The sequence below is a fragment of the Tetrahymena thermophila genome (genome assembly GCF_000189635.1).
Source record: "Tetrahymena thermophila SB210 genomic scaffold scf_8254406, whole genome shotgun sequence".
Lineage (NCBI taxonomy): Eukaryota > Ciliophora > Oligohymenophorea > Hymenostomatida > Tetrahymenidae > Tetrahymena > Tetrahymena thermophila.
The window spans coordinates 563,789-588,132 of record NW_002476188.1 but is presented as its reverse complement, the minus strand read 5'-3'; the positions used below and the strand labels follow the sequence as shown (position 1 = coordinate 588,132).

At 21.2% G+C, this 24,344-nt stretch overlaps 5 protein-coding genes across 5 annotated transcripts; all 5 read left to right on the top strand. All coding sequences in view use genetic code 6, as the record gives it.

Annotated features, from left to right (window-relative positions):
- Positions 1–404: 404 nt before the first annotated feature.
- On the top strand, positions 405–3,698 carry TTHERM_00247020 (transmembrane protein, putative; the record flags this gene model as incomplete). The annotated part of the gene is made up of 4 exons (XM_001023831.2): positions 405–518; positions 900–990; positions 1,079–3,566; positions 3,653–3,698. 4 exons carry the CDS (start codon positions 405–407, stop codon positions 3,696–3,698), a joined length of 2,739 nt encoding a protein of 912 aa, XP_001023831.2.
- Positions 3,699–6,601: 2,903 nt separating this feature from the next.
- Positions 6,602–18,620, top strand: TTHERM_00246990 (tetratricopeptide repeat protein; the record flags this gene model as incomplete). The annotated part of the gene is made up of 8 exons (XM_001023828.2): positions 6,602–6,786; positions 7,085–8,920; positions 9,413–11,286; positions 12,794–12,875; positions 14,225–15,154; positions 15,515–16,743; positions 16,819–18,339; positions 18,460–18,620. 8 exons carry the CDS (start codon positions 6,602–6,604, stop codon positions 18,618–18,620), a joined length of 7,818 nt encoding a protein of 2,605 aa, XP_001023828.2.
- Positions 18,621–18,986: 366 nt separating this feature from the next.
- TTHERM_00246970 (kinase domain protein, putative) lies at positions 18,987–19,772 on the top strand (the record flags this gene model as incomplete). The annotated part of the gene is made up of 1 exon (XM_001023826.3): positions 18,987–19,772. One exon carries the CDS (start codon positions 18,987–18,989, stop codon positions 19,770–19,772), a length of 786 nt encoding a protein of 261 aa, XP_001023826.1.
- Positions 19,773–21,951: 2,179 nt separating this feature from the next.
- TTHERM_000246969 (tetratricopeptide repeat protein) lies at positions 21,952–22,864 on the top strand (the record flags this gene model as incomplete). The annotated part of the gene is made up of 2 exons (XM_012799941.1): positions 21,952–22,785; positions 22,835–22,864. The coding sequence occupies 2 exons, from the start codon at positions 21,952–21,954 to the stop codon at positions 22,862–22,864; spliced, it is 864 nt and encodes a 287-aa protein (XP_012655395.1).
- A 233-nt stretch (positions 22,865–23,097) lies between these two features.
- On the top strand, positions 23,098–24,115 carry TTHERM_00246960 (hypothetical protein; the record flags this gene model as incomplete). The annotated part of the gene is made up of 2 exons (XM_001023825.2): positions 23,098–24,067; positions 24,114–24,115. Coding segments are annotated over 2 exons (972 nt in total).
- Between the last annotated feature and the right edge of the window lie 229 nt (positions 24,116–24,344).

Below are 24,344 nucleotides of genomic sequence, written 5' to 3'. Positions count from 1 at the left end.
ATTTATTTTAATTAAGTAATTTTAAAAATTGTATAATTCCACTTTAATCAATCAATATATTAACATATTTTTTATAATTAATATTAGTGCTTATAAAGAACATAGTTTTTTAGAAATTTGTAACTAAATTTCTATCATAAAATGTATAAAAGGACAATATTATTATCGATCTCTCCTATATTACTTATATTTACAATTTCTATAGCTAGCTTGTATTATGCTTTATACTATTCAAAATAATATATCAATGAATTTTGTGATAATCTATTTTAAATTTAAGCATTTTTCAGTGTTGATAGAATAAATACTGTTTCATTTCGATTGAGTAGAGAAATTTATTAATTCCCTATCTATTTAAATCAAATTAACTCATTTCACTAGAAAATCATTGAGGGATAAGTACAATGGAATCCTTACCATATTTATGCCTTTAATAATGTTATGAAGACCTATTACTAAACGGAGAATCCAAAAATAGTCTAAATGATTAATAAAAACTAATTCTTGGTGAATTCTTGGTAAAATTATTATATACAAATAAAATCTAAATTTAAAATATTTAATATGGATTTTGTTTCTTTAAATAATAAAAATTCTAGCTAGTTGATTTTTAATAATATAAACTTATTTAAAATAATTTTTAACAAACAATAAGGGAGTAAAAATAAATAAATAAATAATTATTATTTTTACTTCTACTTATCAATTTCTTTTTTTTTGATAAAAATTTATGTTGCTATTTAAATAAATTAATTGAATTTACATAATTCAGAGTAGAATATAAGCCAATAAAGCTTAAACATAATTTTAAAATGAAGAATTTCTTTTACTAATGAAATTATCATTTGTAAATTGTAAAAAAAACATATTTTTATTTGAATATATTTATATTTAAATAGGTTTTAATAGAATGCAACAGAAGTAAACCAATTAGAGAATTCAGCCCAGGAGATATTAAAAAATTATAGCTACTTAAGTCCATTATTAAGAGTAATTGGATATCAAAACCAATTAAATTTACCTTTTAGTAATTATTCAAGAATTCCATTTTAATAAATTATCTCATCAACAACTTAAGATGGCATACTTTTCTCTAACTTTATGAACTCATCTCTTTCTACCGTAGATGATCCTAACTGCTACAAAGGTAAATTTAGATATGATCCAAGATGCAGATTTTGGTATATGAATAATTTAAATTAGACTTCATTTTTCATGAATCCTCCCCTAGTATCTTTAGGGAAAGTAACACCTTATTTATCACAATATGGATGCTAAAAAATGCTGTATTATAATTCTACAACAAAAAATATACAAACTTATAAAGTATTGTGTTTAGAAGCTACGCTTACAAATATATCAAATTATTTTTAAAATGTAATTCAATCTTCCAAATAATACTATATAATTGACCCTAGGACTTTATCAATCTTATATAATTCTAATAAACAATATAATTATTCTTCTCTCTAATAAACAGATAATTTTTATAACGAAGAACTTAAATATTTGTAGAACAAAACTTAATCACAAGAATTCATTGATATAATAAACTCAAATTTTAATAAATGGACTTTTCTCACTCAAAATAACTATACAAGCATCTAATAAATGATGGATTTAAGCTAAAAAAATATCATTATTGATTATCATAGGAATTCTTCATTTTACAAAGTGATAATAAATCCAATTATAAGCTACGATGATATTCCAAAACATATCTCGAAGTACTCTAAAATAGAGGGCTAGTAGTTGCAATACGTTTATCTATAAATTAACATGATTTCTAATGAGGAATTAAAAGCTTAAACAAATTCATTAACTCAGTTTTCTTCTCAATTTTTTTTGATAATTTAGATCGGTTTAGGAGTCTTAACTTTAATATTCCTATTTATATCTAGTTATTATGGTCTTTAAATAGCAAATTTAATTACTTAGCCTCTCATTTATTTGACTAAAGATTTAATTCATATAAATGAGTTAAATAAAATGATGGAAATATCTGAAATTATAAAAGATTTTGATAGAAATGCAGATGAATTGTTTTTTTCTTAAGAAACATAACTTCTCTATAGAAGTTTTTTTGAGCTTTTTGAATGCGTTTTATACACATCTGAAAATTTTTTTGTGAATAATTAAGGATAAACTTTATTAGAATTAAGTAAAAAAGTAAATTTTTTTAGAAAGTTTGAAAACAAATCAGCTGTTGGAATCATTCATAATAACATAGGAAATATTTTACTGAATTAATAGCATTATTTCTAAGCTTTAGAGCATTTTTCACTAGCTATCATGTATGCTAAGTATGAAATTTAGCAATTCTATAATGATAACAACATTAACTATTTATTTGAGAATATCTTTTCACTATATTAATTTAATGAAAGCAACTCTGAAAAATTAAAAAAAATGAATAATTAAGAATCCTAAATTTCTAATTTATCTTTCAAGAAAAAAAATCCTTCTTTTTCTGAAACATAGAATAATTTAAAAACCAATGCTTTCAATTTAGAATAGTAAGCAAATAATGAAAATATTTAAGGAAATTCTGAAGCCACTTCTATGAGTCCTATATAACAACTAATTCCAAAAGAAATATTTTAAAATAAGAAAAAATAAAAAAACAAATTTTTATTAAATAGTGAAATTAATGATTAAAATTTTTAATTTCAATAATTAAATAGATATTACGAAAATTAGGAAAAATAAAAATAGTTTTTTGAGTTAATAGAGAGCTTAAAATCACGTATTTACAACTATATAATAAGTTTGATAGCTTTTTAAGAGAATTTAGAAAAGAATTAAATAGATTAATGGAGTTATAATTTTTGGCCAGAAATAAGATAACTATTAAATGATTTAATTCAAGTTTAGTCTTTCCTTCCTACAAGCGAAAGTGCTTAAGCTTTGCATTTATGTTTAGTTTCATAAAGTAGTTATAGATTATTTTAATGTAACGAAGCTGAATAAAAATTTTAAGAAGCCATGCAAATTACAAATAATGAAGGAAAATAAATTAATCAGCTAAATATTGAAGATAAATTTAATTTTTTATTAGATTCTAAATAAGTGAATACTAAAAAATATAAAGAAATGATTTATCTACAAAATTAAAAAATTTAAAATAAGTCTTTAAATATCACTAAAACTTATCTTGAAGATTAAGCTAAACAATAATCTTAACATCAAAAATTTATAGGATATAGTTAGTTTAAAATATTTTCACCTGGCACAAGTGTGTTTGAGAGAGCAATTTAAAGTTAAACTAATTCTACCTTTCAATTAGCAAATAGTTCTCATTTTGTAAGTAATAACTCTAAATTATTGAGTTTTTTTTCACCTAAAAACTAGGATCAAAATAATAATAAGAACAATAAAAACTTAATATTACCTTCGAATAAAAACTACAATAAATATGATTTAAGCTTAAGTTGCACTAAAAAAGTTTCTGTACAGAGCTAAAGAAATTAAATAGTTAATAAAATATTACAAAAAGAATTTGAAAATTAAAGCTATAGTAGACATTATTCATATTAATTGAAAGTACCTTCTTTAGATTTAGTAAGGTAGTTCATAAAATTTTGTTATGCAGAGTATCTTATATTTAGGAAAGAGTATAAAACAGCTGCTATAATTCTTACAAATTTATTAGAGAATAGTAAGTTGTTTATGTCTCATATGCCTTTTCGGATAGTTGATAGACTAATCTATATTTTTAATTACCATAAAATTGAAAACAAATCACTCTTAGAATATAATTCCAGATTTAATTAAAATATTTCGATGTAAATAGCTTTTTGCATTGAAACAAATTAATCAATAACTCTTGAAAATTTTGAAATGAATAACAGGACACATGAAATTATTGATTAAAATAATTAAAATTTGAATTTAAATGAGTTTTTAATGAGTTAGTTAAAGTTATTTTAAACTTTAATTAAAACAGTTTTAATAAAATCTAATGATAAAATTTCCCTCTCATTTATTGATTTAAAAAGCAATTAAATATACTAATTAAGCAAACTCATAAAAGCAAATTAGTTCGTATTAATAAAAAATAAATTATTAATTGAATTATTACTTTAAATCTTAAATAACTAAAAAAACTTCTAAGATTAGACAATCAATGTAAATTTTTCTTAAAAAGTTGAAGAAATACAACAATTTTCAACAGAAAACAATCTATCATCTTAATAATCTTAAAAATCTAATTAATTTAACATTATTTGTGATGAATTTATAAATTAAAGTGATAGTACTCAAGGAAATTTTGTAAAAGAATAATCTTTGTTTCACTTAATTACAGATTTAAATAAATAAACGATTTTTACAGATATGGAAAATCAAAGTAATTATAATGCTTCATTTGGCTTTAAAAAAAATACTTTTTAAAAGTACATAAAAGAAAATTAAAATTCTTCTGTGGATTTTAGTTTTATTTAATCTTTTTAACAACCAATTTGCCAAAAAAATATATTTATTTAAAGTAAATAAAATAATTTATCAAAAGCCATTTCTATTTAATAAAATTAAATAAGTTTTTAGAATTTAAGAACATTAAAAAATGATGATGAGTGCTAAGATTAGGTTACATATCAGATTCCTAAAAAAGAAGTTTAAATAATTGAAACGAATAGAAATCAATATTTCCATTATTTTATAAGAACTTCTTTAAATCAGCTGTTTTTTAACACCTATACATTTAGACTTGCAGAAAAAAATTATTATTATTTAGTCAAAAACTAAAAAAATTAATAATAAAATAATAATTTTGCTTCATCTAAAAAGTTTTATTTTAAAAAAATGGATAATAATAGGAATGACCTCAAATTTATACTTTATCAAACTGAGAAAATAGAAATATTAGATAATTACCTATTTTAAAGTTTATGTAAGATTTTGAGAAGCTTTAATGTATAAATTTTGATATTTGCAGGTTAAAAAGGAAGCAGCTTTCTTGAAAAAAGCTAAGATTTTACATATTATTATAAAGGATAAGAAATAATTAAAATTTTTTATTCACATGAAAAGATTTCTGAGTATTTATCTTTCAAAAGAGATTAGTTTTTTCACTGTGCCTACTTAACTTACATATAAAATTTTTGAAATTTAATTTGAAATACTTTATTTTAATAAATCATTTAAATTTTTTCTGGCTTACTTATTAATATTTTGTATTTCTTTCTTTGCTTTTTATCAGCATTTAATTAAAATGTATTCATTTTTTTATTTTGGTTTGAATTAAATTATTGCTTTTCTAGATAAATTGTAGAAAATTTTTAAATATTTTACAAATAATTTGATAGATTGAGTATTTATTTTAAATTAATTTTCATTTAAAAAAACTTTTTAAAGAATCTAATTTAGTTTTTAATAATTAGTTTATTAAGCAACTTAAATTTTACATAATTAAGTTAGGTTTGATTTGTTAGATATAAAATATAAGCATTAATAAGAACTAAATATTGTAAATAATTGAAAATAAATTCAAAGTTAAAATAATACATAATTTTCATTTAAAAAAACTTTTTAAAGAATCTAATTTAGTTTTTAATAATTAGTTTATTAAGCAACTTAAATTTTACATAATTAAGTTAGGTTTGATTTGTTAGATATAAAATATAAGCATTAATAAGAACTAAATATTGTAAATAATTGAAAATAAATTCAAAGTTAAAATAATACATTACTTTTTAATTAAAAATGTAAGTTTTTGTTTTGCTTTCAAAAGTGATTAATAAATTTTTTTTATAAAATTCTATCTTCAATCTATCTTATTTTAATTTGTATTTTTCTGAAACTCATCTTTAGATTCTTCTTATTGAATAATGCAATAAGATAAAAAGCACCATTACAGCTCATTCATATTATCAATTAGCCTTAATAACAAAATGATAAAAATAATATAAAAGAGATAAAATGATTCATTTTCAAAATATTTATTAGTTTAGAAATTCAAATTGTTTTAAAATACTAATTAGAAATAAAAAATAAAAATGACTAATCTATCTCTTTAATTGTAAAGTTTTAGATTTGTTCTTTTACCTTACTTTTATACATATTAATAAAAATAAGATAACTCAAATTTTAAAAAATTCAATAGGCTTTTTATTTTTCAGATCGAATGTAAGGATTTCCACAAAAAGACTCGACTATCTTATTTATAATTAGATTTTCTTTTTATACGTCGCTTCTTACTTGAGAATACAATGAGGGAAAATAAAATAATATAAGAAAGACTTTGCATCAATTTAATTTTTGGTTCAAAATTCTTTTCATATGTTTATGATAATTTTATTGAAACAAAGAAAAATCTTTTTTTTTGATAGTATTGTATAATAACTTATTTGAAATATTCAAATAAGAAAAAGTGAAAAGGAAGTGTGTAGGTTTTTTTATCGAAATGACTTTAAAGATATAAATAGTTCTACTAGTTTGTATACCTATAATTTCTGTATTTATTGGCGCTTTCATCAGCTAATACATCGCATTGCTCTATATGCGTGACTAAATTCAATCGTATACGTAGGAATTATTTAACTAATAAGTTATCTTTAGCTAGCAATTTACATCAATCATGTCTTTTTAGTTAAATAGAAAAATGTAAGTTGCTCCATTTTGCTTATTCGCTGTCAACTCGTTTGTTACAAAAATTTTTCAAGGGAAAGTTATTTACAACAAGAATCATGTTAGAGCTCTAGTTCATCCAGTCCTTTTATACCAATAAAATGATGACCCTATTCTAATGAAATTATACAGAGAAAATTATTTGTATACAACAGCTTGGTAAATGTTTAATTAATAGAAAATATTACTGATTTATTATTTTTGTAATTTCCCAATTAATTAATTTCTTCTATTTTTTTTAATTATAATAATTTTCTATTTACATATTACTATGAATTAAAAATTAAGATAGATTATTAGATATTATTAATTTTATAAAATAGCTTTAGAATTACATTTATTTTACTTAAATAAAATGTTTAGGATAGAAATAGAATAATAAATAAATAAAATTAAAATAAAAAAATTTACAAAAATAAATATTTATTTTTTTCATTTTTTTAATAAATTTCAATAGGTATCAATAGAATTCTACTACTATAGATGGTTTAGATAGTGAGGCTTAATAATTAATTCTAAATATGTATAAACTAACTCCCTTGATGAGAGCTATATAAAACGAAAATAAATTTAATCCAGGTTAAAGTACAGATTATCTTCCTCTTAATTAAGTGGGTTTTGGATTCGAGTTCGAAGGATTGATGTTTATGAATTTTCTTAATAGTTCTATGAGTAAAGTGGACGTACCAGGGTGTTACTAAGGAAAGTTTATTTATGATCCTAGATGTAAACTTTGGTATCTTGATGCTTCTAAATTTCTTTCGTTTTCTATATTACAACCAAGAATAACAATAACTCCTCCTCAAGCCCATATTTCTCAGTAAGAGTGTTAAAGAGTTAGACATTACAACTCAACTACTAAAAAAAACGAGCTTAAACATATAGTGTGCTTAGATGTCATTCTATCCACACTTGATGATTTATTTAGCAATGTAGTTAAATCTACTAAATAATATTATATCATAGATCCTAGATCATAATCAATAATCTATAATTCAAAAAAGGATTTTTCGTTCGATCAATTATAAATTGATAATTTTTCTGATTTAGAGCTTACATTTCTATAATCATAAGATGATGCAAAACTACTTAATGATACTATTAATAATAACTACAACACATGGTCACTTGACTAGCTGCCTTATGCAGATAGTTAAAATTTATTTAATTATACTAATTAATATAAATTAATTCCCTACAATAGAAATGGTACTTTGCATTAGGTTATTTTGAATCCAATTATTATTTAAGATAGAATTCCTTATTACATAAGTGAAGTAGAAAAAGTTTATGGAACATAAATGAGTTTAGCATACTTATAAATAAATATGATTTCAAATGAAGATTTGTAATAATAATCACAAGATCTCTTAAAGCTTTAAAATCTTATATAGTTGACTGTTAGCATAATTTTATTAGTGTTAAGCTTAATTTCAATATTTATTTCTATTTATTATGCACTACAAATTTTTAACCTGGTTTAATAGCCTATTTCACATCTTTGCTCAATTTTAAAGAAAATTCAGAGACAAAATAAACATTGTGACATGCAATAAATTTTGCAGTAGTATGAAAATAGGGCGACGGAGATTTTTCTATCACAAGAAACGAAGGAACTCTATGAGTCATTTTATTAAGTATTTTAGATTTTACTCTACACTTCTGAAAGCTTTTTCTCTGAAAATGAAAGTAAAACGTTGATCAGATTGTGTAAAGAAATAGACTTTCTTTAACAATTCTAGAATTACCATGCAATTGGTATAACGCATAACAATATTGGATGTTTGCTTTTAAATAAGCAACACTATTTTTAAGCACTTGAGCACTTTTCTCAGTCTATAATATATGCAAGATATTAGATAGAATAATTTTGTTTGAGTAAACCAGACTCAATATATTGCAATATCCTTAGATAATTTTGTTATAGTGACAAAGTAATTGGTTCTAAACAGAACAAATTGAATATAGAATCAATTGAACTCATGACTTCATTTTTCTAGAAGAATTAAAAATTGCATTTTCAGAGTCTCTAAAATTAAGCTAGTCTAGATCAAACCAATAACTAAAATAGTGAAAAATAAGATTAGACATTTTTAAAAAAAATGTAGGCAAATAGAAATCCTTCATAGTAGCGTTCCACAAGAGATTGCCCTAATTATTAAGAAAAAAGGTTATCAGATAAAAACAATAACTAAGACAGTTCGATATGCAATTAATCTACCCATAAATGCCCTTCTGGTAATAATAATATTGAAGAAATTAACAATTAATCAAATTAATAATTGTTAGATGAGTAAGAATAAGAACGAAATGAAGTTATATAATTATTATAGAGGATATTTTATAGAAAATAGAATTATATCATCACAATAATTTAATTTTAGGAATAAATTGATTTTTAATAAAGGAAATAAAAATCTTTAGCAAAAAAAAATGCAGTCTAATCCATTAAAAATATAAACAACTCATCCATATATAATTAAAGCGTATAAAGTTATAACTTTTGGTATGAGATAAAGAAATTGTTAAAAGATTTGCATAAAATATCCAATTTGATGATCTCACCTGATTTTCAAAAAATTAGTGTTTACTCCTATTTAGCAAAAACATATTTCAATTTAAATTAGTTAAATAAATCTTAGCAGATAATAAAAGAAAGTCAACAAATATTCAAAAAATTTATGAAAAAATTTAAAGATTAAAACCAAAAAAATTAACCACGTAGAATATCTTATTATAAATTTTAAAACAATTAATAACGATCTCCATAAATTTAAAAAATAAGAGACTAAAATCGTAGTTTACCATCAAAATTTTCAGAAGTCGAAAACAGATAAATTAAATCATATACAACATCAAAAAAAGTATAAAATTAATACTAAAAAGAATACCAATACAAAGGGAAATAATAATTACATATCATCCCTAACAATAACTAACAGAATGACAGTAAGATTTATGAAAAAAAATTATTTTCTCCAAGGTAAAACTCTCAGCAAATTCTTAATTTTAATTCAGATTAAAATTTTAACATTAATTCCAACCATAAGTTAAACATTAATGAAATTCGATCTCCTAATGCTTCGATTAATTACAATTATAATGCTTAAAATATAGTTTTAAAAGCTGAGACAAATCAATTAAGTATGATTAATAATACTTCGAAAAATTAAGAAAATAGTATCAGCATCAGTGTTTAGAGAAATAAATAGGACTAAAACGAAGAAAATAATAGCTTAGAATATATTTTTGAAAGTAAAAGAAAAAAAAATAGTGAATAGAAACAATTTAATGAGTTTAAAAATTACTAATTTATCTAATGTGAGCAGCTGAAACTTTAAATAAATTTCACCAGAGCTGAATATTATATTAAAATTTAAGATTTTAAGAAGGCTGCAGAGATTTTAACTTTTATTTTAGAAGATAACTTCATAGTAATGTCCCACTTTCCTTATAAAATTATATATAAATTAAAAAGTATATTTGACAGATGCAACATCAGTTCACCTGATTTAGATCTGATTTACAACAAATTTAACAAAGACCTTTTTTTTAAAGTAGGAGTAATTTTTAATAACATCAGAGAAGATTAGTAAAACATTAGAGAGCTTTAATTAATAAGCAATTTAGTAAACGATGTTTTGAATAAAAGTGAAGATCAATTAGGCATTGTTTTATTTGATAGCTATCAAAAACATATCTACTAATATATTGATTTAAACAAAGCCATATTTATTAAACCAATTATGAGCTATATTATTTATGATATACAAAATTATTTTTCTGTATCTACATTTTTAAGTCTAGATTTAAAAACATTAAGCATTATAAGTAATAAATCATACACAGATTAAATTTATAAGCATGAAAACAACAAAAGATCAAAATATGGTTTTTAGTAACTTTCGTAGGTACCTCCATGCTTAGAATAAAGCTAAGAAAATGAAGATAAAGTATCGATTAATTAAAATTTATACAATTTTGACCAACTTGATAATGAAAGTATAGGCAAAATATTTATTTAAGATTATAAATTTATTAAAGAAAGTAGTAAATTTAATTCAAAATTACCTAACTAGCAAAATACTGAATTAAAAATAAATCAACTTAATGGAGATGTTTCAGGAGTTTCAGAATTAAATAGCTAAGAATTTTATGAAAATTGGCTTAGTGATTCCTTCGAAGTGAAATAGACTGAGTAAAAAAAATAAAATTAATTTTTACATGTGAATTATCTTTTATCAACTTAAAATATTTTAAGTTCTCCAAAATCAGAAATGGAATTAATAGATCATCAAATATGTGAAAAAGATTTATTAAATTTAAAAGTTTTAAAAGATAAAAAATCAACTGAATAAGCAAATGATTAATAAAATTAGTTTAATGAATAAAAACATACCAATAGATTTATTCCAATCAAGTAAAAAGAAGAAACTAAATATATATTTTGTGAAGAAAAGCAATAAAAAATATAATCTTTAGATAGCTTTTAGAGCAAAGAATTCCTGCTAACCCCTTAAAGTCTTTAACATAATTAAGAATAAACTCATGCTGAAGAAGTTATAGACAGAAACACTGCATTCCATCTTTCTATTAGGAAATCAATTTTACAATTTTTTAACCTAACATTTTAGGCCTACTCAAACTAATTTGAACAGAGTATCTTCAAACAAAATTAATTTAATTAACTTATTTAATCAGAATATTTATAAAACCAAAACTAAAAAAGCTATAAGTTCAAAAAATTTTTAATTTATTGTACAGATTTTATAGATATCAAAAATAATAACATTTTCAAGCAACTTTGTAAATTATTGGCAAATAATAAGCTCCAAATAATTATTTTCTCTTAAAAAAGTGGTGATAACTTTTTAGAAAAATTATAAAATAAGACACTTAATTGTTAAAATCAGGAAGTAATTAAAATATTTTACTCAATTTCTAAAATTAGAAAATATCTGTAGTCAAATAGAGATAGCTTTTGTAAAAGTACAGATACAATTATAGTTGAGCACTTTTGAAATAATTATCTTCTATTAAAATTAATACTGTAGGTACTATTATTAATGAAGAATATTTTAAAGAGTTGTTATCAAAGTCACTTAGTTTTAATTATTCATTTAGCTATATAATAATTGAAATTACTGGCTAATATAGATGAAATAGTTGTTTAAATAGAGTAACTTGTTAAAAATAAAATAATCAAAGGATAAGATAATAATTTGGAGACTATAAAAGTGTTATGAACAAAAAGAATAATTTGAATAAATACACTAAAAAATAAATAGACGATGAAAATCTAATAGAAAAATTTTAAGATTTTATTTATTTTTTAAATTTATAATAGAAAATTGTATAAAAACTTAAATAGTTGTGTATAAATTGAATTAAATAGAAAAAAATATATGAAAATATTTATGTATTATCTATCAGTAAAATATCAAAAATAATTCATAAATCTTAATAATGAGCTTAATACAATTAATAAAAATATTGAAAACAAAAAAGAAGAGGTAGAAAACAAATTAAGTAAGAGCTATTTAAACATAGGGATCTTTATAGATTTATAATAACATCCAAAACATTTCTATTAAAATATCCTATGAATATTTACAGAAATTTTAATTTTAATTTGTATTTAATTAATAAATTAAGATTTCTTTCACTTCTTATTCTTTTAAAAAGTATAATTTTCTTTTTTATTTTAATAAAAATATCGAACCTTACTTACTTATTTAAAATAGAAGTTACAGTCTTTATTTTAGCAAATTTTTGTAATATATAAATAAATATTGATTATTTTGAGAATTTACCTCTGTAAAAAATTATTTTTTCAATACATAAGACATATGTTAAATTTACGTCATTTATAAATATTGAACTAAATAAATACTACTACTATAAAGAAATTAATTATCCTTTCTATAAATCTTTATAATCACAAATTTTAATTTGTAAAAAGTTATAATCTGTTAAAGTCAATCACATTTCTAAAAAAATTTTTATTAATTAATATCAACTTAAAAAAATTTCTTTTTTAACATATAAACATTTATTAGCTAATTTATCAGCTGAAATAATAATTTTAGCAAAAATTGTAATTTATAATGGAATAATTGTTTGATATTTAGCTAAATAATATTTAAGCAATTAATTTTTTAATTAGTTGATTACAGCCAAACAATTTACTTAGCTAAAATTTGTGGATTCGAATGGCTTTAAAAAAGTGAGTACTTGAATTATACTTGGTAAAGTTTCAGCAAATGTATTTTTTGGGAAATCAGATAAATATAAATCAAAATAAAAAGTTTTTTTTATTCATCAACCTTTTAATAACATTCATACCTCCATAAGGCATACAAACAGTAAAGGAAGATTGATTGTATTTTTATGTTTTTTTAAATTGAATTATTTATTTAGTAATGAATGTAATTCACTCTTTTTAATCTGTATTGTTATTTAATTATTAAAAAATTTTGCTGTAATCTTTATAACAAATAGTTTGTTTGTGCATTAATATTTAGTCTAAAAGAAATAATCCTCATAAATTGCTAAATACTTAAAATTCTTTAAGCATAAACATGAAATTCAGGACAGCGATTATTATTTATGCCACTATACCTATTACAATATCTTTTATTGCTACTATTTTAAGTTAATATGTAGCTCTCTACTATTGTAAAGAAATAATTGATGATTATGCAAACAAATTATATGAAATACAATTAAGCTATGTTCGACTGTTTACAGTAAGCGTCAATTATTAAATATAATAAGAAATATAAAAATATGCTATTATGATGTATACTATCAATAATTTTCAATCAAGAGTTATCAATGGGCTGACAATTGCAAACTCCTTATCTAAATTTAGTAACCTAAATATGGAATTATTATATGACAATAAAGAAGATCCAAGTATCACATAAGTATTTTTGAAAAATTAGCATTCTACAAATATATGGTAAATACATCAAAATACTAAAATTATTATTTATACATTAGTTTTTTTTATTTTAAAACATTATTTCTTTTGAATATATTGAATATAGAAGTTTATCATCATTTTTTATTGATTTTTTTTATTTTTTCGATAAACTAGAATTATTTATTATACGAATTAATTTTTATTATTGATAAATACTTACAAGAGTTATTTTTTACACTTATCAGAATTGGATGGATAAAAAAAGAAGTTTTAAAATATTAAAATGCAGACTTGCTTGTTTAGGTTTAGAATACTTTTAAAACTCATTTAATAAAATTGTTTAAAATATGAAAATAAATAGGATTTATTAATGAAATTGATAATTAAGTTTTTACATCTAAATTATTACAGTCATCTCCTATTTAATTACATTAGACATTTGTCAAAGAATTTTAACTAAATTAATTAAGATTATTTTTCTTACTTACTAAATTGAATTTACTATTTATAAAATTTAATTTCAAATAAAAGATTGCCCACATAATAATTTTGTTACAATTTTAAAATTAAATTGTTAATTTAAAAAATCAATCTTAATATTAAAAAAATATTTTATCTTTTTTTAATATTTATTTTTAAATATTTTAATTTTTTTTTTTAAAAAAAAAGGTTTTAATAAAATATCACGAATGTAAAATAATTGTCTCCTGTTGGTTAGAACGTAATATAAAATATATCACATGGAAATTTTCTTTCTAGAGCATATTAGTATGTATTCGATAATTAGGATTAAGATAATTTTTTGTATTTAAAAATTGATAAAATTGTTTCAGGGTTCTCAGCTGATGGCTTATATTATTCTAGTGGTTAAAACACAACTTTTAGATATTCTTCACCAGCTAATTGTACAAAAGGAAAATATAATGTAGACGTTAGGTGTTTGTCTTGGTATAAATTAGGGTTGCAACAATCTTCCCTCTATGCTTTATCTCCATTCTATAGTTCTATTAACAATAACCATGCACTTTCTTCTGGTATATGCTAACCATTAAGAAACTATAATGCCACTTTATAATAAGATAGCATATACATGGTTTCATGTGTGCCTCTTTATTTAGACAAGTTTTAAATCTACTTTCAAAACTTTATTAATTAAACTAAGCAGTCTTATTTAATTGAGCCTAGAACTTAGTCAATAGTATATAATTCTTAGTAGGTTGGAAAGCAAAATACTATTTAATATTTTAGCGATATAGAACTTTCAAAAAACTCAAATATCTAACAGGCTTAGATTTTAAATGATACTATAATCTAAAATTATACTTAATGGGTTTATTTAAAATTTAATCAAACAAATCTATAATAGCTAATAGATACTTAGTTAAACTTAATAACATAATAACAATATGTAAAAAATGATAAAAACTATACTGTAATTTTAAATCCAATTCTCTTAATAGATAAGATACCTAGATTTAAAGGTGTTAAATTTCCTTAAACTTAAGAATTCAGATTAGAAATGTTATATCTTTAGATAAATTTTCTCTCTGATGAAGACTTAAGAGCATAGGCTAATGAGCTCTTATAGAAATTCAATTTGTATATTACTTGCCTAACTGTGTCTCTTCTAGTATTTTTTGTCTTTGCTATTCTAGCTACAATCTTTTACACTTACAGGCTAAACTAATTACTAGAAATACCGATTGATCATCTAACTAAAATATTAAAATAAATGCTCGAGGAAATAAAATCATAGGATTTGTTTAACATTTATAATAATTTTCAACTGAATTCAGAAGATAAGTTTCTATCAAAGGAAACATTTCTTCTTTTTAAGAGTTTTGAACAAATATTTTAAGTGCTGATATAAACTTCTGAAAATTTTTTCAGTAAAAATAAAAGTGATACACTTTTAAGATTATATAAAAAGATAGAGTTTTTTAAATAATTTAAAAATAGCTATGCCTTAGGGATCATACATAACAATATTGGCAGTATACTTTTATCTCAGGATCATTTTTTTCAAGCATTAGAACATTTTTCTATGGCAACTTTATATGCTTAATATGAAATATAAGAATTCCTCTAAAATAATAATGACATAAGTATTAATCCTAATATAAAATTATTTTACTTTAATGATAGTTAGTTAATAAATTTAGAGTAATAAGCTAAAGAATTAAATAAAAGTATGTCCTCCCTATCCATTACTTAGAAAATATCTTATCATAATATTCTAACAAGTGACAAAAAAAAGAGATATTAAAGTTTAGCAAAACTGAGTGTCTATCTTAATAAAAATGATAAATCTAACTCTTTATACTAAAGATAAATAGTTTAGGATAATCTAAATGTAATTTATTAATAAAACGATTTATTGATTAATAATTTAAATAATTAAAAACCAACTCAATTATGGGATAATTCGAGTGTATGTTAATAAGATAATGAGAATATTTAAAATAAAGAAAGATTGACAATTAATTAAAAAGAATCCTAAATGATTAGTGTTGATAAAAGAAAACGATTATCGAAATAGAATATTATTTATCTTAGCTCTTTAAATGATAAATAAAACTTAACTATAAGCACTTCGTTACAGGAATAGCTAAATACCTTACTCACAAATGTTTATTTTAGAAAAAAGAATTATGCTCTCGCCCTTGTGTCTTTTTAAGAAAACCATGATAAATTGTTAAATTAAAAAAAAGCAATGTATATAAATTCTTTCAATTTTTGGTCTGAAATCAAAAAAATTTTTAAGCAGCTATTTGTCATGGTTTAATATCTCGAGATTAGTGATTGTGAAAAGATAGAATTACTCACTTTTATTTCTAAATGCAATTTAAACTAAGGAAAATTCTAAAATTCATTAATTTGCTTAAACTAATGCCAATTAATTTTCAACAATCTCTATTAAAATACTCATAACACTGATTAAAAAGAATTAAAAGAAAAAGTGTTTATTCATGATAAATCTAAAGTAATATCGTTATTCAAGATGGATACTTAAAATGATAACGAAAAGATATTTAGATCAAACAATTAAAGACTGGCTACTAATGCAGATAAAGATAATTCAAACTATAAATGCAGTAAAGAAAACAATTTTCTTTCCTTTAGAATACCATAACATAAATTAAATAATTTTAATGACAAACAAAAAAATAACATAAAAAAATCAAAGAGTAATTTTTGTTAGAAGATTTATGAATTAATTTTTAAGAAAAAGAGTTTAAAATAAAATAAAAACTTATAAATAGAGCAGTTTTTATAAAATGAAACTCATAATTTTAAACTTGATGAAAAAAATAATTTAGAATTAATATTTGAGAGCTTAAGAAATAAATCTAAAAACTAATAAAATACTGAAGGAGAAGAATTGATTTTTTAAATATTTAATCTTGCAGTAGCAGATTATTTAGTATTTACTAAACAGTTTTAAAAATCTGCATATATTTTAGCAGAATAATTTGAAAACAATCATTTCCTCTATTCACATATTCCTGTATAAATTATCATCAAAGCGAATCAAATTTTTAAAAATTCTAAAATTAGAAACACAGATTTTGATAATTTTAAATAGAAATTTAATAAAAATATACAATTCAAAGTATGCTTCGCTGTTGAAGATCTCAGTAAAAATTATAATTATTGCTTTGAGGCATTAAATTTATTTAGTAATCTAATTAGCTAAACTCTTATTAACTAAAAAGATGAAATAGGATTACTATTTTACAACAAAAGCGAATAATCGATCCAAAACATTGTGGAAATGGTTGAAACTGAGTTTTCAAGAAATTAAATATAGAATATGATTGAAAATATTTTTTTTAATTTGATGAACAAATAGTAAATAAAACACAACTCATGTTAAAATTATTAATATCCAAGCTTGAAAAAGTATTAGCATAGTCCTTATTTAAGCATAAAAAATTAATCAACATCAAATTTAGTAAATTTAATATAAAAAAATTAATCAGTTTCCTTTCTTAATGACATCTACATAAAAAGCTAAATAAATTCATTTAGTTAAATAGTTGAATAACCAAATGAACTAGAAGATATTGAAAATCTTAAAAGAAAAAAGGGAACACTTTATCAAAAATGCTTTGTGAATATTTAAGAAAGGGAAGACTTCCCAATTTCTATGTATAGCTTTCTATAGTCTCCTTTAAGGGACAGAATAGAGAATGAAGAAACACTTATATTGTAAAATCGTATAGAAGAAAGTGATCAAAGTATCGAAAAATTTACAAAATTTTAAAAGAATTAACAAGTTCAAAGAAATAAGCCAAGTTCTTTACTATTATTAAACACGACTTAACTACTTGATCCTTCTGTATAGAAGCATAATTATAAATTTAATAATAACAATTAATTTTTATAATTGATTAAGCAAAGAGATATTCAAAATTCTACTTAAATTAAATCAAATATTTTATCTGATGAAGAGCTTGAATTACCAAAGCTGAATAACTCAAGATAATCTGATAATCCTAAATTAAAAGGAATTAATTTTTTTAGCAACTAATCTCTTCCTTATAAAAGTCCTTAAAACGATGGTGATGATAATAGCCAATCGATTATTGATTTCTCTATTGATTGTGAAGAGTAAAAAACTAATTCTGAATGCAATTTTCACTTTTTAATTAGAAAAGCAATATTCTAACTAATACCAAATATCCAATAGAAATTAAAAAGTAAGCTAGATGAATAAAAATAAGATTTTGATTTCTTTGAGTATATGCAAGAAATAAAAGAGTTAAATATTGAAACAAAAAGTAAATTTATTATTTATGTCACATAAGAAATACTAATCAAACAAAATGTTCTCTTCAATAAATTGTGTGACTGTTTATTCTAGCTACAAATCACTCTAATAATATTTTCTTTGAAAAAAGGAAATAATTTTATAGAGAAATAAGACTAAGGAACTTATGTTCATAAGGAAAGAGAAGTTATTAAAATTTTCTACTCTATTCAAAGTATTGAGAATTATATTAATAGTCAAAGATATAATATCACATAATACATTTATCCAACTTACATACAACATTTTTGACTTTACTTTATTACTTTATATTCTTTGTAATAATTAATTACTCTTACTAAATAAATAATTATTAAATTTAACATTAAAAAATAATTTAAATTGTATCATAAATATTCTTAAGTACGTTTCATTTTTAGAGAAATTTATAACTTTTAAACGAAAAGTTTCTAGCCAACACTAAATAAATGTATGGTTTTTAAGATCAACAAAATAAAGAGTCTATCAAAAATTAAAGAATAGATTATTAAATGAAAAGGTGTGTGTGTGTCTATAGGAATAAATAGAATAATTTATTTTATATAGCAAAGTAGAATCTTTCTATAATAAATTAAATATTATATATAGTTAAGCATTTAAATTAATAGTATCAATTTGATGGATAAAACACAAGATTCAGGAGTTTTAGAAATAGAGTATTAAAAATACCTTTTCTAAATTACAATTATAAATGAGAAAGAGATAGGATTACAAGTTGTAGATAAAGAAGCCCTCCTTATTTATTAAGTAGAGAGACATTAATTTGGAAATATGATCAGTCCATCCACATTGATAGCAATACTTAATAAAAAAAATGAAGAAAGCTTATCAATAATTATTGAAAACTTTTAAAACACTGAAAAAAAACTATGCTTAAAGCTAATCATCAAGGTTTAATACAACTTCCTTCCATTAATTTAAGAAACAATAGTCTTGAATTAGAAAAATGATATGGATAAATTTGGAATGCTTCAAATCTAATAGAAATTAATAAATCATAAAATTTATCATCTTAAAGAGGAATTTGACAAAAAAAATAGGACAAATTCTGGAGAAAAGTATGTGCAATTTGTCAAGACAGGAAACTATTATGACTATCAACACTAGTTAGCTAAACTTGAAATTCTAAAAGAAGGTAAATATGAAATAAATCTTTCACTTTACTACACTTAATAAAGTGGTTATATTTGTCTGCATCTAACAAGTTAATATTCATTAGATAATCTGTTAAGTATTCCTGAATAAATGATTTATGATTAAAACTTAGAATAATAATACCGTCCTCTAATAATAAGAACGATTAAAGATTTTTAAGCAGGTACTCTTTTAACTCTATATTCAGCAAATTGTGATTGTTATCCTTGGTCAATGAAGAACTTAATACTTTCTGCTACTGCTATCTGATTTATGTTCTTATAAATATTTATGCGTATGTTAAATTAATTTTTCTTAAAAAATTTGAGTAAATAATATATGTAATCTAAATTTATTTCTTGAAAAAAATTAAAATATAATTTTATGGTAAAGAATTATGAAAATTTAATTAAAACTTAATTTCAATAATTTATAATTTTTAATAAATTTGATTTAAAAAATGGTTTATTATTATGAGTTTCTTAGATATATTTATAGATATGTAAAGATGGATTCATATGTATAATATTATGCAATTAATTATTATTAAAGTTTTCATTTTTATCACATCATTAGATCATTTTACTTTAGTTAATTTGATTTTAGGAAAATATATTTTTTTGATGGTATTTGTTATAGCTTGATACTTTTAATAAGCAAGGTAATATTAATTTAAATATTAACTATAATCAGTATTGCTAAGTTTTTGGAATAACTTTCAGATTATTAATAAGACTTGAACAAAAAACCAAGAAATTTAATTCATTTAAATAGCATAAATATCATAAAGTTACTTTTAGCCTTAAATAGGAACCATAAAGCATAATATCATGAGCATTAATTTTAAAATAACATTTTTAGTTGGAACACCTATTCTTATAATATTTATAATAGGGATAGGAAGCTAATTAGCGGCATATAATTATTTGCTTTATTTTATTAAAGATTATGTTAATGGTATAATGTAGGATTAAGTAATTTTTACTAAATATAGAAGCCAATCTGCCTCCATTAAAATTGCAGAATAAGCTTTCCATATACCTTACTATTTATCAATAGTAAATAACTTTTACTAAAAGCTACTTAATGGATTGGTAAATAAAAATCAGAAATATATTCCTGCGATTATAAACATTTTAGAATTGTAGCAATAAAATGGGGATCCGCATTTACTAGAAATGTACTAAAATAACTAAAATCTTATAAATTGCTGGTAAAAATTAATAAATGAAAAGCAAATACTTAAATATTTGATTAATTTACTCTTATAAAAAAGCTAATTTGATGTTTTATCAAAATAAATTTGCCTTTTTTATATTTTAGTTTTTAATATCATATTTATTTCATACTTAAATGTTCAATTCCATATAAACTAAAATGAATCCTAAATTTTTATTAATATTTTTTTATTAAAAGGTTTTACTAAAGTTTAAAGATAAACCAATTAACAAATAATTAAATAGTAAGTTAGCTCTTTAATGCTACCTATTTAAGTCCTTTGCTTAATAGTATTATGAAAACTAACAGCTAGAATAACTAAGATAGTTTAAATTTAATAAATTTTAATGTTTCTTTCTTTTATTACACATCAAGCTTACTTTATTCTACTGCTTTGAATGTAACTACAAATTAATTATTTGATGATGGTTGTGATGAAAATGAAATTAACTTAAAATCATAATACAATTGCTATTCTTGGTTTGCATAAGCAGACAAACAAGAATCTTCATACTTTAGCTAACCTTACAATTTGCAAATAGGGGATGATTAACCTCCTTTTTTAGTATAATTTGGATGTTAAAAACTCAATTGGTATAACAGTACTTCTTAATAAAAAGAGATTTATCATACGTTTTGCTATTAAATAAAAAATAATGATATATTTAATTTTCTTTTATAAAAAAGTATAAGTTAAATATAACTATTTAGTTTTGAGACATCTAAAAATTTAATTTTGTTTGACAGTACTGGCTAAAATGAGCTATCTAATATTTTTGAAGTTCTACAAAATTTGTATAATTTTAACTCAAAAGATCTAGAATTTCTTTAAAATTTTACCATTAATTCTTTGTTAATCGCATAATAAACTTTTGATTATTTAAATATAGATAACAAAGAAAATATTACTTCTCCAATATATTATTAAAAATCAATTAATGGGTCTAGTTACAGCTTCATTTATAACCCTATTTTTATTTTAGACAAAAAAACAAGTATTTCTTCTGAAACTGAGAACTTGGGAAAATATAAATTTCTCCTACATAGTATTTTTATATAAATTTTATCTGATAATAATTTATAATAGAAAGCTAACGACTTTCAGCAATTTACAAAAAATTTATTTCTTGCTGCTTCCATTATACAATTTGTCTTAATAATATTTTTCATCTTTATAGCAATATATTACTCTTTAGTTTTTAACAATTTAATATAGTCTCCAATAGAAAAAATGACTTAAGCTCTTAGAAGATTGCATAGCTAGAAAAACTCATAAAACTATCTTTTTATATTATCATAGATAGTATTTAATCATGAGGAGAGTATTTTTTCAAAAGAAATATATGATTTAACGATAAGTCTTTAGCAAATTTTGTAAATTTTACTCTCCATCTCTGAAACTTTTTTTGAGAACGATCAAGCTGAAACTTTAATAAAGCTCTATAGAAATATTCACTTTTTTAAATCTTTGTAAAACTATTATGCTCTTGGGATAACACATAATAACATAGGAGCTATCTTAGCGAATTAAGGACACTACTAACATGCTTTAGAACATTATTAATAATCTATAATATATGCTCGATACGAGATATAAGATTTTTGTAGATAGCATCCTTCTTCGTAAAATTATAAGTATCTTTCAAATTATTGTTATGATAATAATAATACCTTAACCAAAAAAGCCGAATCTAAGATTTATGAAAATAAAAATAAAGCCTAAAAAAAATTCAGGATAGCTGATTATTTAACTAAAATTTTGAGTTAATTTAAAAATTTAATTTAAAAAAAATAAAATGAAGATAACACTTTAAAAAAATTAAATTCTGATGAGGAAGAAAGTATTAATAAGTTTTTAGATGCTTTTGGAAATAACTTAATTGATAATGATGGAAATGATTAATAAGATGAATAAAAAGATGAACATTATCTTCAAAGGATATAATTACTGTTGAATTTGTATTACAGAAAAGTAAATTATAATCTTTCTCTTATTTGGTTTTAAACTAGCATCGATAAATATTATAGCGATATTAATAAAAATAATAAATTGTAAAATAATTCAGTAATTTTATTAAATTTTTGGTAAGAAATTAAAAAAAGTTGTAAAGAAGTCAATGTTTTAATAAGCTAAATTGGTTTGAAAGATTAATAAAAAATAATGAACTTTAATTTACTAAGATTATGCTATAGTAAACTTAATAAATATCATAAAATAGAGTAAATAAATGAATAAATAAATTCTCTTATATAAAAGACGAAATAATAAAATAAAATAACAGAAAATTAGGTAATAAGTCATATAGATTCTAATGACTCTACTTCATGGATTTTTAATTAAAACTTAGCTTCAAAATCTCAGGAAAATACCTAATAGATGGAAAGAACCCTTAAAAAAATAAGAAACAATTAATAAGAAAATGAAAATAAGCAACAACTAAAGTCAATATTCAATGAAAAAAACCCCACTATACTAGATCAATAAGCTAAATAAATAAATTTAAATTTGGCAAGCAAACAATATGTTTTTGATTAATTTTTAGATACTCCAAAATTTTTAAATTAACAAAGATAAAAAAATAAAAGTTTTATTAGCTCAAATTAATAAAAAATAGTATCTAATTTAGAAAAAATATACAAATATTAAACATCAAATTAAAATAGCAATAAAAATAACATTAGTATAAAAATTAAAACTAATCATAATAATAACATTGAGGATTAAACAGAAGGAGGTATTTTTTCTTAAAATTTAATTTATTTAAAAGAAACCTCGCCTAATTTATTAAAAATAAATACTACGAGCGCATAAAATACTTAATAAAAGCTATAATAAAGGTAGATATAATAAAAAAGTAAATAATAAGTGTTTGAAAAATAAATAAATGATTTTTAAAGTAGCAATATACTTTTAAAAGAAAAGACAAAAAAAAAGTATGATTTATTTTTTAAGTAGTAAAAAAAGAATTTAACTTCATTTGAGAAACCTTTAATGCCTTTAGAAACTATGAAAATGACATCGAATATAATATCTTCTGATATACTTATAAGATAAAATAAATATTTAAGTGCTGCATTACTTCTTACTGATACAATGGAAAATACATAATTTTTTTTATCACATACTATTTACATGATTTATAGTAGATTAAAATAAATATTTGAGCATTATCATATTTATTCGGAGTAACTAGATTAGATGCTTTAATCTCTAAACAAAAAAATCAATCTTTAAGTAATAGTTATCTTTAATTTATCTAAGAATCACAATAATTGGATGCATACTTTTTTCATTGTTGGTCAGCTCTTAGAAAAAGTTTTAAATTAATAATAAGATAGGTTTGGATGTATGGAGATTAGAGAAGATGAATTTTAAATTCTTGAAAATTACAGGATTTAACCTATGAAATTAATAAAACCTGTTATAAATAAATTATTTACATAATTCAAAGAAAATTTTTTTATTAAAAACCAAAATATTTTTGAGAAAAATATAGAATTTTAAGATAAAAATCAAGAAACATTTTTAAATTATAGCAAAAATATTGTTTAATAATAAAGAACTAGTTTATAAAGTCAAAATAGGCTATTGAATTAATCAAAATATAATTTTTAATAGAAAAT